This window comes from Oncorhynchus gorbuscha, linkage group LG09, assembly GCF_021184085.1.
Source record: "Oncorhynchus gorbuscha isolate QuinsamMale2020 ecotype Even-year linkage group LG09, OgorEven_v1.0, whole genome shotgun sequence".
Classification (NCBI taxonomy): Eukaryota; Metazoa; Chordata; class Actinopteri; order Salmoniformes; family Salmonidae; genus Oncorhynchus; species Oncorhynchus gorbuscha.
In genome coordinates this window covers 39,716,304-39,731,818 of record NC_060181.1, presented here as the reverse complement: position 1 = coordinate 39,731,818, position 15,515 = coordinate 39,716,304, and the positions used below count along the sequence as shown (strand labels likewise).

The window sequence follows — 15,515 nt, the reverse complement described above, 5'->3', positions numbered from 1 at the left end:
GAATAGCTGGTGGTCGGATGGGTGGCGGTGGGGGAGAAAGTTGGATAGTTGGCAAGCTGGAGGAAATAGAGTTGGCAGGCACTCAAGGTACGAGAGGATCGCACTATAAAGCTGTTTTGGTGCGTGACCCCCTGCAGCTGTTCGGTTTGTCAAATGAGGGGAGAGAGGGAGTTGGAGAGGAAGACAGAAAGAAAGACAGAAAGAAAGAAAGACAGAAAGAATTAATTAAAAAATAAAGAACGAAAGACAGACAGAAAGAAAAACAAAGACAAAAAGTCAGACTGAAAGACAGACAGACAGACAGACAGACAGACAGACAGACAGACAGACAGACAGACAGACAGACAGACAGACAGACAGACAGACAGACAGACAGACAGACAGACAGACAGACAGACAGACAGACAGACAGACAGACAGACAGACAGACAGACAGACAGAAAGAAAGAAAGAAAGACAGAAAGACAGATAGAAAGAAAGAAAGACAGAAAGAAAGACAGAAAGAAAGACAGAAAGAAAGGACAGAAAGACAGAAAGAAAGACAGAAAGAAAGACAGAAAGAAAGAAAGAATAAAGACAAGGAATGAAAGAGGCACAAAACAGGTGGACAAGTTGAGGAAAAGAGGCAGTCATTTGAAAGCCTGTGATGGAGTGTGTGCCGCTTGTTAAGCACAGGTCACACACAGATGGTTATCCAAGACCAGGTTTGTCAGAGTGGCATGCCCTCTCTTGCTCCTCTTCAAAGGTGAAATGCAGCAAGAGTGGAGGGAGAGAGAGAGAGTGGAAAATGAGAGAGTGTCTAGATAAGTGTTTGGATAGACACAGGATAGACACCGGCGTTCATTTGTTGACTGACAGATCAAATTCAAAACATTGACTCTCCCTGGGCTCCACAACAGGGAGGGAAGGCAACAGTGGGAGTGGCTGGCTTTTGACTGATGGGACAGACAGCTCACCAGAGAATCCGGAAGGAGGGAGAGAATGAGGGAGGAGTGCGGAGGTGAGGAACAGGGGAGGGAGCAAGATAATGTAAGGATTCAAGTAGGGGAGGAGATATCAAAACGTACAAACAGCAGGGATAGAAGAGCCTCGACAAGATCTCTAGAGCAGGAACTCTTTTACCTTGTGATTGGAAGCGCTACAGTGCAGCTTATGTTTTGTGGAAGCATTTCTGAAAGGTGCACTACTTGGTAGATGTGGGCAGGGATACAGATTCACTGCAACCTGTCTGTGAGGAACATCACAATATCAGTGTGAAGCCAACCACAGAGCCAAAATGACAGTAAGTAAGCCATCCTCTCATCCCCATTTTCCTCTGCAACCAAAGAAAGAATTAGGAGCAATGTGTTTCATTCAGCCAATAATCATCAAGGTTTAGGGAGACATTTGTCGAAGTTTTCTAAGATGTTGACTTCTTCTGGAATTGAGTTAATCCAGTTTAACTTCATACATTTTTTTTCCCCGAAATGTATTAATATTGCACTGTTATATAAACAAGGGGGGGTTCCAGTCTTTAATGCATGTATTGCCTCCGTTACAATAGTGTATTTTCCTTGATGACTACACCAATTTAGAATTTACATCATGCATAAATGCATCAAGCCGTTCATGGGGCTATAAAGGGAAGTCTTTACATCTGGTTTCGCGATAAGCATCACGACAGATATGTGTTATGCTCCCATCTCCGCAGGCTGCCACGAGACTATTGGACGAGATGTGCCATCTCACGGCCCAGTCGCTGACATCACTGGAGACCTCGGACCACTTCCAGGTGGTCAAGATGTTAGGGGAGGGGTCGTACGGGAAGGTCATGTTGGCTGTACATCGGGAAAGAGGTCAACTATGAATCTGTTTGAATCCTTAACCCCAGTTTGCCTGGCCTCGTATCTCCAGAATGTCTTTCTTTCTTTTGTTCTGATCACTTGTCTCTCTTTTCCTTCCCCCAAGGCACTCCAATGGCCCTGAAGTTCTTTCCTCGTCATTCCACAAATCTCTTCTCCTTTTTGCGAGAGTATAACCTCTCCCTCTCCTTCTGCACCCACCCGTCCCTGACCAAGGCCCTGGGCATTGCCTTCTCCACCCCCTCACATTACGTTTTCGCCCAGCAAGCCAGCCTCTTCGGTGATCTATACGACGTCATTGTCCCTGAGGTATAATATACAGTATGTGTAAAAAAACAATTAAAAAAATGTCCACGCCCATGAGACATTTGTCAGTGTTCTCTTATGAATCTTTGGTAACTAACAGAATGGGAAATGTAGTTCAACTGTTCCTATGTCTATGTCTCAGGTGGGTGTGGAGGAGGACTGTGTCCAGAGGGTGGTTTCCCAGCTGTGCGGTGCCCTAACCCACCTCCACTCCCTGGGCTTCGTCCACCGCGACGTCAAGCCCGAGAACATCTTCCTGGTCGACGCTGCCTGCCGCTGGGTCAAACTAGGCGACTTCGGCATGGCCAAGGCCACGGGAACCAAGGTACCCGGTGTGTGGTACAGTTCTGCTTACTGTACGCCCGAAGCAGAGATAGCAAAGGAGTCGGAGGATAGTAGACATAATACTGCTTCAAAACCAGATGGAGGAAAGGGGTTGGACAGCAAGATCAAGCGGGTGTGGGTGTCGGTGGAGGCCAGTACAGACTGCTGGGCCTTGGGGATCCTCACCTACGCCATGCTGACTGGCAGTCTACCCTGGACGCAGACAGCGTCCGACGACCGCTCTTACATCAAGTACAAAGAGTGGTTTGACCAGCAGAAAGATCAAGAAGGTCAGGACGATGAACTAGATCTATGGGGGGAAGGAAAAGACGAGGGCATCATGATGAGTTTGGATAAAGACAAGCAGAATCGGAGCAAGAGAAAATCCCATCCGGTCGCCCCCCAGTTTGCCTGTTTCACCCCACTGGCCAGTTCCCTTTTCCTGTCACTACTTCACCCGCAGCCTAGGCTTCGCGGTAGGCCCGACGATGTGCTGGGCTACCTGGGAGAAGACTGGTTGCAGGTGAAGGAGAATATAGAGCTGGAGGAGGAGGAGAAGAAAATGAGAGGGTGCGAGGTCATCTGCGACGAGAAAGAGAGGGAGGGAAGGGGAGAGGGATAAAGGAGTGGCGACACACGATCATGAACTCACAAACTCAGAGGTGAAAGAGACAATATGTGTTGCCCTCCCAGAGGACAATACATATCCTGTGATGTGTCACATTGTTGCTTAAAAAGACATTGTACAGTATATAATACCACTACAGTTGCACTTACGATAAGATAAATAGCCATCAGATCATTGTTGATACTGGATAGCATTTGGAGATAGACACAGCTGCAATTGGCTACTTTAGGGACTTGTAAGCACTTTAAAAGTATAATTTCGATGTGTTCAATCTAGTAAATTCTAAGTGTGACTTGATGATGGTGTTTCTGTATTCTAATGTTTGTTTTTTTTAATAATATGTAAATGTCATCTGAATGTCATGTAATTTCTTGTGGTTGGAATTGAGTCTAATAAACATTTTATTATGAATTATCATTTGGATTAAACTCATAACTTCACATTTGTCCTGGGCCTGCCTCGCCTAGATTGCTATGATACTTACAAATGTCTTCTGCATTTTGTGTTGTTTCTACCGTAAGTTATCTGGTTACTCTACTGTATTAAGTTAAGCAAGAGAATTGACCAGATTGCAGATTTGTTTATTTTATTATTGGACTTGGAAAGTAGAATAACAACTGCGACTGCAAGCACCGCACGAGGCAGAAACTGGTTGAATCATCGATGTTTCCATGTCATTTCAACAACAACAATGCAATGTGATGACATTGAATTAACGTGGAAAACTGATTGGATTAGCAACAAGTCAACGTAAAGGGAATTCAGTCTTTTTCACCCAACTTTTAACGTAAATCCAATGACATGGTGACATGTTTTGTTGATTTCACATTGAATTCAGGTTAACTCAACCAAACGTAAATCAAAACTAGACATTGAACTGACGTCTGTGCCTAGTGGGACATGACTATCACTCCATAATGTGAACTTCATGCAGTAGGCAGTTGGCCTTCAACAAGTAGCCATACCCCTTGCCATAGAAGGAACTGATATTATGATACAACATAAATCTGCTCGTCTGCACAGCAGGGTGCTCCAAAATCCCATAACAATGCACAATGTCAGCAGAACGTCATCGTCCCCATTGCAAATGGACGGAAATATGGAGGCCATCTTGTGTGTTTGGGACCATCTCACTCCACAAGACGACACAGTGACTGTCATTCACTTATCATGACAAACAAGATCCAGAGAAGATTGGAACAAAATGGCTGCTTGTTATGACACATTTGCATTGTGGTGTGCGAGTAACTGAACACGATTTAATAACCATAATATGACACCCGGCATGCATAGGCCTGCATAAAAACACACACCCTCACGTACAGACACTAACACTCAGAGTACCAAAACACACAGAGAGATCTTCCCACGGTGCCACCACAAACATATTTAAAAATAGACCGGACGCAGTTTCTTAACCACGCGAACCATCATCATCCCCAACCCCCTGCTCGACACCTTTCTCACTTGTGGGCCTACAAAGTTCTCAAACAGTTCACACACAGCATTCACTTAACCCACTCACACACACTTTCAGTCAACATTATCACAAGCAATGGGTGAATTCCTTGAACAAACCACACATGAACACGTAGTCCTGTCAGCTCTCTTTCTCATACCATCAATGCACATACACTACCGGTCAAAATGAATCAATGCACATACACTACCGGTCAAAATGAATCAATGCACATACACTACCGGTCAAAATGAATCAATGCACATACACTACCGGTCAAAATGAATCAATGCACATACACTACCGGTCAAAATAAATCAATGCACATACACTACCGGTCAAAATGAATCAATGCACATACACTACCGGTCAAAATGAATCAATGCACATACACTACCGGTCAAAATGAATCAATGCACATACACTACCGGTCAAAATGAATCAATGCACATACACTACCGGTCAAAATGAATCAATGCACATACACTACCGGTCAAAATGAATCAATGCACATACACTACCGGTCAAAATGAATCAATGCACATACACTACCGGTCAAAATGAATCAATGCACATACACTACCGGTCAAAATGAATCAATGCACATACACTACCGGTCAAAATGAATCAATGCACATACACTACCGGTCAAAATGAATCAATGCACATACACTACCGGTCAAAATGAATCAATGCACATACACTACCGGTCAAAATGAATCAATGCACATACACTACCGGTCAAAATGAATCAATGCACATACACTACCGGTCAAAATGAATCAATGCACATACACTACCGGTCAAAATGAATCAATGCACATACACTACCGGTCACCTACACATTCTAGTAAAAATATATATATATTTTCTACATTGTATAATATTAGCGAATACATCAAAACTATAAAAAATCACATATGGAATCATGTAGTGACCAAAAAAGTGAGATTTTATATTTGAGATATTTCCTTTGCCTTGATGACAGCTTAGCATTCTCTCAACCAGCTTCATGAGGTTGGCACCTGGAATGCATTTCAATTAACAGGTGTGCCTTGTTAAAAGTTAATTTGTGGAATTTCTTTCCTTCTTAATGCGTTTGAGCCAATCAGTTGTGTTGTGACAAGGTAGAGGGGTATAAAGAAGACAGTCATATTTGGTAAAAGACCAAGTCCATATTATGGCAAGAACAGCTCAAATAAGCAAAGAGAAACGACAGTCCATCATTACTTTAATGGATGAAGGTCAGTCAATCCGGAAAATGTCAAGAACTTTGAAAGTTTCTTCAAGTGCAATCGCAAAAAACACCAAGCGCTAAGATGGAACTGACTCTCATGAGGACCGCCACAGGAAAGGAAGACCCAGAGTTACCTCTGCTGCAGAGGATGAGTTCATTAGAGTTACCAGCCTCAGAAATTGCAGCCCAAATAAAATGCAAGTAACAAACACATCCAAACATCAACCGTTGTGTGAATCAGGCCATCATGGTCGAATTGCTGAAAATAAACCACTACTAAAGGACATCAATAAGAAGAAGAGACTTACTTGGGCCAAGAAACACAAGCAATGGACATTCGACCGGTGGAAATTTGTCCTTTGGTTTGGAGTCCAAATTGGAGATGTTTGGTTCCAACCGTTGTGTCTTTGTGAGATGTGGTGTGGGTGAATGGATGATCTCTACATGTGTATTTCCCACCGGAGGTGGTGTTATGGTGTGGGGGTTGCTTTGCTGGTGACACTGCATGGCTACCACAGCATTCTGCAACAATACGTCATCCCATCTGGTTTGGGCTTAGTGGGACTACCATTTGTTTTTCAACAGAACAATGACCCAACACACCTCCAGTCTGTGTAAGGGCTATTTTACCAAGAAGGAGAGTGATGGAGTGCTGCATCAGATGACCTGGCCTTCACAATCCCCCGACCTCAACCCAACTGAGATGGTTAAGAATGAGTAGGACCACAGAGTCAAGGAAAAGCAGCCAACAAGTGCTCAGCGTATGTGGGAAATCCTTCAAGACTATTGGAAAAGCATTCCAGGTGAAGCTGGTTGAGAGAATGCCAAGAATGTGCAAAGCTGTCATCAAGGCAATGGATGGCAACTTAAAAAAAATCTAAATGTATTTTTAGATTTTAAATTCTTCAATTGGTTACTACATAATTCCCTGTGAGTTCTTTCATAGTTTTTGATATCTTTACTTTATTCTACAATATAGACAATAAAGAAAAACCTTGAAGGCAAAAACACCCTTCGTCGAAAATTCTCATGAAATAATAACTAAATGCTAAATCTAACTCTCAAACGTTTTTTTTACCCTCAAAGCTTAATTAACGTTAAAAAATTCTACCATGCATCATCCATTAGACGCACAAAGACACACGACTCCTTTTGAAGGTTTTTATTGCCATTTTCACATGTCATGATGAGTAATGAGGACCAAGGCAATAAATCATAAGTACGCATCCAGTGACAGGCAAAGGGTGTGTATTTGAAGAACCTCAAATATAAAATAGATTTTGTATATATATACTTTTTTTGGTTACTACATGATTCCATATGTATTATTTCATACAATATTGAAAAAAGTACAAATAAAGAAAAAACATTGAATGAGTGTAACGTTTGTCGTCGGAAGGAGACCAAGGTGCAGCGTCGTAGGCGTACATTCTTTTATTTAAATGTTCCACCAAGAAAAACAATACAACGAACGAACAGCTTCGTCGTGTAACCTATATGCACTCAAACAAAGACAAGATCCCACACTGAAGGAGGGGAAAAAGGGCTGCCTAAGTATGATACCCAATCAGAGACAATGAAAGACAGCTGCCTCTGATTGGTAACCACACTCGGCCAAACACAAAGAAATAGAGAACATAGAACATTACGTGAACAGTAAACACTTTATGTGCATATATCACACTAACTCCATGTACAATAAGTCTGCCAATAAAATAGTTATTCTTTAGGACTATTGTAATAAGTCTTCGTGTACAACCCTACATGGGTCAATTCTGCCTGACTAGGTTCGGCTAGTCAATTTATTAGCTTGAATACATTTTGCTCTCTTGACACCCGCAACTTCTTGGAAACGACAGCGAGGTCAGTGGCAAGATATCTACGTGCACAGTATGTTGAACCATTACCCAGTCAAATCAAAACATCATAGAACTGTAACTCAACCAACACAAGACAACTGGAAAACATGTGGTTGTATCATTCTTACCTAACACTTTACATACAACCTGGTCTCAAATATGTAAATCCAGGACACTCAAATTAGTCTGATATGTTACATTTGGTATGGTTACCTAAGACAATATTTACCACTTTCTCCAATTAGAAAAAAACAGTACAAGAATCCAACATCTATTGGGTTTGAGTCATCTTGACCCATAGACGACATTAGATCCCAAAGACCAACAGCCGGTCCTTACAAACAACTGATTCCATGTTGGGTCCTGGGCGATACAACTCCTGATCCCCTTGTAAAACACTGAGGTTGAAGCACCCAATGCAAGATAGGTCACACTACAATGGGTTGTCCTTTGCGTAAATCAAAGCGTAAAAACTCTGGTTTTAAGAGCAAAACCGAGGGCCGAAAATGGCGTCAGAAAAGGGGCACTAGCCAGTAGTAAATGTATATGGATGGATAAAATACAGTTGTCGTCTGCCAGGCTAAAAACACCAGGTTACAACTCACTCGGCCAAAACTCGTTAATTACGTCTCGTTAACGGCTGGACAGTTTCATTAGGGTATTACACATGAGAAGGAGAGGGGGCTGGGTTGGAGGGGGCTGAGAAGGATCGCTGCACAGCTCCAATACATTATTACAACCGCGGCGCACTCCTGACATTTCACCTGATATGAGTCACTAATGGTGTGTGCTTGTAAAAGTACGCCAAAGTTTGTGTGTGTGAGAGTGAGTGAGAGTGAGGGGGGGGGCAAGAAAGATCGAGAGAGATGCAAGAAAGTGCATTTTAGGTATGTTTAAAATGTATTTTCTCATGGCCACAACATCAGAACATTGCATGCCAACTAAATTCAAACCGATCTGTCTCGTAGTTTGGCTTAGAGTTTAATAGATATGTATTAAATGTTGACATACAATTTTACATAAGGTGCCAGTCTCTGATGGGTAAGTTAATATTAGCATCCAGTAGCTACAAGTCTGTTCATGGGCCTAGCACACGACTAGCGCAGTCAGGCACTCTGCGGTCTGACACCTGAACCCCAGCACTGCCTTTGACCAGACCTGTGTTTGTGAGGCAACTTTGCAACTTTAAAAAAATATATGGATGTAGGACATGAGAGCATTGGAATCAGAACTAGAATCTCATGTGCTTGTATACAAATGTCATAACTCTCAAATATAATTTGAAATAGATAAAGTGACATTTCAAAGATGCTATTCAGTCACGTCCTCCTGAAAAGGATACTTTTGTAATATGAGTTGGATTGAAGTGTTTGAAAGATGTTTCAGATATATTTTCAGAATTAATGAGGCTCTATGGTAACACTTAAAACACCGAAATCTAATACCTAAAGCGAAATACAGCACATTTATCCAAAAATTGTTTTTCGGAATCGACAACCACCAAGTCGATGGAAACATCATATTAAATTGTGTTTAATATGAGAGCAACATCCCGTCCTCTGCCACAACTAACCACTGCCACCAACCACTAATTTTAGCATTTTCTAATGTAGGATAATGAAGTTAGCATGCTTCAAATATCACATCTCTGAAAGGGATTGTGTAGCTCAAATGAAGTTTATTTTGGATGATTTGGGCATGAAATTTAAAGCATACCAATGGGGGACATTTACTTACAGTGGGGCAGAAAAGTATTTAGTCAGCCACCAATTGTGCAAGTTCTCCCACTTAAAAAGATGAGAGAGGCCTGTAATTTTCATCATAGGTACACAGACAAAATGAAAAAAAAAATCCAGAAAATCACATTGTAGGATTTTTTATGAATTTATTTGCAAATTATGGTGGAAAATAAGTATTTGGTCAATAACAAAAGTTTATCTCAATACTTTGTTATATACCCTTTGTTGGCAATGACAGAGGTCAAACGTTTTCTGTAAGTCTTCACAAGGTTTTCACACACTGTTGCTGGTATTTTGGCCCATTCCTCCATGCAGATCTCCTCTAGAGCAGTGATGTTTTGGGGCTGTTGCTGGGCAACACGGACTTGACTTTCAACTCCCTCCAAAGATTTTCTATGGGGTTGAGATCTGGAGACTGGCTAGGCCACTCCAGGACCTTGAAATGCTTCTTACGAAGCCACTCCTTCATGCCTGGGCAGTGTGTTTGGGATCATTGTCATGCTGAAAGACCCAGCCACGTTTCATCTTCAATGCCCTTGCTGATGGAAGGAGGTTTTCACTCAAAATATCACGATACATGGCCCCATTCATTCTTTCCTTTACACGGATCAGTCGCCCTGGTCCCTTTGCAGAAAAACAGCCCCAAAGCATGATGTTTCCACCCCCATGCTTCACAGTAGGTATGGTGTTCTTTGGATGCAACTCAGCATATTTTGTCCTCCAAACACGATGAGTTGAGTTTTTACCAAAAAGTTATATTTTGGTTTCATCTGACCCTATGACATTCTCCCAATCTTCTTCTGGATCATCCAAATGCTCTCTAGCAAACTTCAGACGGTCCTGGACATGTACTGGCTTAAGCAGGGGGACACGTTTGGCACTGCAGGATTTGAGTCCCTGGTGGCGTAGTGTGTTACTGATGGTAGGCTTTGTTATTTTGGTCCCAGCTCTCTGCAGGTCATTCACTAGGTCCCCCCGTGTGGTTCTGGGATTTTTGCTCACCGTTCTTGTGATCATTTTGACCCCACTGGGTGAGATCTTGCGTGGAGCCTCAGATCTAATAATTGCTCCCACAGTTGATTTCTTCAAACCAAGTTGCTTACCTATTGCAGATTCAGTCTTCCCAGCCTGGTGCAGGTCTACAATTTTGTTTCTGGTGTCCTTTGACAGCTCTTTGGTCTTGGCCATAGTGGAGTTTGGAGTGTTACTGTTTGAGGTTGTGGACAGGTGTCTTTTATACTGATAACAAATTCAAACAGGTGCCATTAATAGAGGTAACGAGTGGAGGACAGAGGAGCCTCTTAAAGAAGAAGTTACATGTCTGTGAGAGACAGAAATCTTGCTTGTTTGTAGGTGACCAAATACTTATTTTCCACAATAATTTGCAAATAAATTCATTAAAAATCCTACAATGTGATTTTCTGGATATTTTTCTAATTTTGTCTGTCATAGTTGAAGTGTACCTATGATGAAAATTACAGGCCTCTCTCATCTTTTTAAGTGGGAGAACTTGCACAATTGGTGGCTGACTAAATACTTTTTTTGCCCCACTGTATATGGGTTTTGGTTAGAAAATGCTAATATTAACAGCTGGTGGCAGTGGCTAGTTGAACATAACCAACGTGTGGATTGCAGTCTTTTCTTGTACATACAACCAGTAGACTAAGGAAACAAATATGCTAATTTCCAATTTGGCTAAGTTATCCCTTGAATGTGAAAAATGTAAGGATATATGACACTGAGCTTGGTCCAGACCCTCTTGGTATTTTCGCAGTACGTCATCTTCAAAGCATTGACAGGCTAATAGCATTGCTCGTCCCATTCCTCAGAACTATGAGTGTATGTGTATGAGCCACGTGTTGCCAATTGATCAGTTGAACGATATCCTGGGACGGATGGGGACAGATGGGGGAATAGAGCGAGATAGATGAGGCTCAGTGGAAGTCATTGAGACTGTACCTCCTCTCCTTTTTCCATCTCTCTCAATACTCTCACTATCCATCCATCTCCTTCCTTCGTTTTCTCTGTCAGCAATGCTAAAAGCGACCAGCCACTGAGAGATCATGCACTGACCCCTGTTCCTCACCTCTCCCTCACTCTTCCTTCTCGTCTGTCTAGGTCATGTCACCAGCAACCAGTCATGGAGTCACGCTAACCCCCTCTCACCCCCACCTCTTTCTCTCTCCCCCTCTCTCTCCCCCACTCCTTCTCTTCATTGACTTCCAGACTCTGCCTGGCTTGTCACAGTCTTATCAATCTGTCTGTCCACTGTGTTCTTCACATGATGTTCCCTGTGCCCATGTCCCCCTGACCCTGTTGTGCCAACTTGGTATTTGTGGTGAATGTGTCAGGTCTATTGAAAGGTCCAATGCAGCTATTTTATTTTAATATCAAATAATAAAATAAATATTTTCTTCTATTTATTCAGGGCAACCCAACTAAGACCAGTGTCTCATTTACAATGGTGCCTGACAAAATTACATCAACAAAATGATTAAGAAACTATCGGACAGCTATAAATACATCAGGTTATTACAACAAGTTATAATAATACATTGAAACAATTGCACGCTTCAGTAAACTCATTTAACAAGAGTTTTAAACTGCTCTATCGGCAGCAGGGAATCCATTTTGCGTAATGAAAGTTCCGGAGGGATCCGTGACAGCTTCCTGCTGTTCGTAGAGAGGTTAGATCTAAAAGATCTAAAAAAATAAGCCCATCTTAAATCTTTAGCTCATCTGTATACGTTTTTAAAAATGTTAGATCTTATCAATCCAAACGCCCAGATATTTATAGGCGGGACCCCGCTCGATAAGAGAACCAAGCATCCAATGAGTGAATCCCATGTGAGATATTTCCCTGTGAATTAGGAAACAACATATATTTAGTTTTGCCTGCATTAAGTAAAAGTTTTAAATCAACAAGTTAAAAAACACCACCCGAAAGCACACATTGTCTGTCAAATAGTTCTTAAACCATTTGCAAGACTCCTTATCTAGGCCCATTTCAGACGGTTTTTGAATGAGTAGGGAATGGTCAACTGTGTCGAAGGCCTTGCAACGGCCTCTAAATAAGGCAGCACAATGATTTTTATGATCTAGGCAATTTAACCCATCAGCTGAAACAAGCATAGTGGCTGAAACAGTGCTATGTCCAGTTCTTAAACCAGACTAGTGGAAATGTAGAATAGATTGAGAAGTTGAAAAAGTTCTTAGCTGGGAGTTGATCCAAATCATTCCAAATCTTAGGGATAACAGCAGTAGCAATTTGTCAAGTTAAAAACACAGGTCAGAGGTTCAACGAGGAGCGGGGCAGAGAGCTGTAGTAAGAAGAGGTCAAGTGAATCATCTCCTGCATAAACATTACATCATAGAAATCAAATGGTTGAAATGAAAATAAAGTATGTGGGGGCGGCAGGTAGCCTAGTGGTTAAGAGTGTTGGGCCAGTAACCGAAAGGTTGCTAGGGTGAATCCCCCGAGCTGACGAGGTACACATCTGTTGTTCTGCCCCTGAACAAGGTAGTTAACCAACTGTTCCAAGGCTGTCATTGTAAATAAGAATTTGTTCTTAACTGACTTGCCTAGTTATGTAAAAAAAAAAAAAATGTGAGTCTGCCTCATTCTCTACAATCTGATGTGACTAAAGGACTCCCTCTAGTGGAATGAGATACATTGACATAGATTATCCTTTCAAACAGATGGCTTGATATGCACAAAATGGTTATTAAAAGCACTACAAATTTCCATTTTGTCTAGTATGGGATCAGATGCTTTCAAAACCTGCTGGGCATTACGACGGGGTGGAGTTTTGTTTGAAGGATTTGACCACTTTTCGGAAGTTGGCTTGATTACCACCACTCTCCGACACACAATTCAAGAAATATGTTGATTTTGCTTTTCTTTGAGATAGATGTCCATTTCTCAAATGTCTGACGGACAAAAACATGTTCTTAGCAAAGAGCAATTTCTCAAGCATTTTGCTAGGACTGTCTAGGGGTGGTTTGAGTGGGGAACTGAAAATGAGCTGTTATTGGCTTTGATGTTTGGAACTCTGTTTCTTATTGGCCTAGTAACAAAATTTACCACATGGTGATGTCACCTTAGAAGGCCAAAAACTCCCTCCTATTAAAACAGTGTGGAAATATATGTACATAAAACCCCAAAAACTCCCATTGACCGCACTGGGCCTTTAACTTCTCAACCTTTTGTGCTTTAGATAATGTGGGGTAGTTCAATGTGGGGATCAGCGTGGGCCTGTGTTAACCTTCATGTCCCGTGTACAGTATATAGGTGTGAGTAGATATATTGAGGCTGGGGTGGCAGGTTAAAAGCACAGTGGTGTAAGTACTTAACTAAAAATACTTTAGAGTACTACTTATGGAGTTTTTTTTGTATTTGTACTTTACTATTTTACTTTTACTTTTACTTCACTACATTCCTAAAGAAAATAATGTACTTTTTACTCCATACATTTTCCCTGACACCCAAAAATACTTGTTACATTTTGAATGATTAGCAGGACAGGAAAATGGTCCAATTCACACACTTATCAAGAGAACATCCCAGGCCATCCCTACTACCTGATCTGGCGGACTGCCTAAACACCAATGCTTCGTTTGTAAATGATGTCTGAGTGTCGGAGTGTGCCCCTGGCTATCCATAAATAAATAAAACCCAAGAAAATCATGCCATCTGGTTTGCTTAAAATAAGGAATTTGAAAGGATTTATACTTTTACTTATGATAGTTAAGTACATTTGATCAATTACATTTACTTTTGTTACTTAAGTATATTTAAAATCAGATAATTCAACTCAAGTAGTATTTTACTGGGTGACTTTCACTTTTACTTGAGTCATTTTCTATTAAACATATCTTTACTTTTACTCAAGTATGACAATCGGGCACTTTTTCCACCACTGTAAAAGCAGAGCATGTACAAAGCAATTCAAAGTGGCTCTGTAGTGATCAGCGTTGGTCTGTCCCCCTAGTGGTAAAGGTTGACAGCCACAACAACTATTTGACATACTTTTTCCCTGTCAGGGGATACAGGGATGTAAAGGTAAAACTTGAAAAATGAATATCCGCATTTTTGGAATGTATTTTTGGGAAGCCATGTTATCTAACACCTTTGACATACAGTAGCAGTCAAAAGCTTGGACACACCTACTCGTTCAGGGTTTTTTATTTATTTGCACTATTTTCTACATTGTAGAACAATAGTGAAGAACTCAAAACTATGAAATAACACATAAGGAATAATGTAGTAACCAAAAAAGTGTTAAATCAAAATATATTTTTGATTTTAGATTCTTCAAAGTTGTCACCCTTTGCCTTGATGGCTTTGGACACGTTTGGCATTCTCTCAACCAACTTCACCTGGAATGCTTTTCAACAGTCTTGAAGATGTTCCCATATATGCTGAGCACTTGTTGGCTGCTTTTCCTTCACTCTGTGGTCCAACTCATCCCAAACCATTTCAATTGGGTTGAGGTCAGGTGATTGTGAAGACCAGGTCCTCTCCCTCTTGGTCAAATAGCACTTACACAGCCTGGAGGTGTGCGGGGTCATTGTCCTGTTGAAAAAACAATTGATAGTCCCACTAAGTGCAAATCAGATGGGATGGCATGTCACTGCAGAATGCTGTGTTAGCCATGCTGGTCCAGTGTGCCTTGAATTATAAATAAATAAATCACTGAGTGTCACCAGCAAAGCACCCCCACTCCTCCTCCTCCATACTTCATGGTGGGAACCACACATACGGAGATCATCCGTTCACCTACTCTGCGTCTCACAAAGACTCCGAGGTTGGAACCAAAAATCTCAAATTTGGACTCATCAGACCAAAGGACAGATTTCCACCAGTATAGTGTCCATTGCTTGTGTTTCTTGGCCCAAGCAAGTCTGTTCTTCTTATTGGTGTCCTTTAGTAGGGGTTTCTTTGCAGCAATTTGACAATGAAGGCCTGATTCACACAGTCTCTTCTCAACAGTTGAGGTTGAGTGTGTCTGTTCCTTGAACTCTGAAGCATTTATTTGGGCTGCAATATCTGAGGCTGGTAACTCTAATGAACTCATCCTCTGCAGCAGAGGTAACTCTGGGTCTTCCCTTCCTGTGGCGGT

The 15,515-nt window shown here is 41.6% G+C and overlaps 1 protein-coding gene across 1 annotated transcript; it reads left to right on the top strand.

Annotated features, from left to right (window-relative positions):
- The first annotated feature begins 1,051 nt into the window (after positions 1–1,051).
- On the top strand, positions 1,052–3,544 carry LOC124043596 (serine/threonine-protein kinase SBK1-like). Its single transcript, XM_046362342.1, has 4 exons — positions 1,052–1,282; positions 1,691–1,835; positions 1,948–2,150; positions 2,290–3,544. Exons 1-4 carry the CDS (start codon positions 1,277–1,279, stop codon positions 3,091–3,093), a joined length of 1,158 nt encoding a protein of 385 aa, XP_046218298.1. The 5' UTR covers positions 1,052–1,276; the 3' UTR covers positions 3,094–3,544.
- Positions 3,545–15,515: the final 11,971 nt, after the last annotated feature.

Coding starts and splice junctions, on each gene's coding strand:
- LOC124043596 (XM_046362342.1), top strand. Junction 1,836..1,947: donor GGCTGTACATCGGGAAAGAG/GTCAACTATGAA, acceptor CCTTCCCCCAAG/GCACTCCAATGGCCCTGAAG. Junction 2,151..2,289: donor ACGACGTCATTGTCCCTGAG/GTATAATATACA, acceptor TCTATGTCTCAG/GTGGGTGTGGAGGAGGACTG.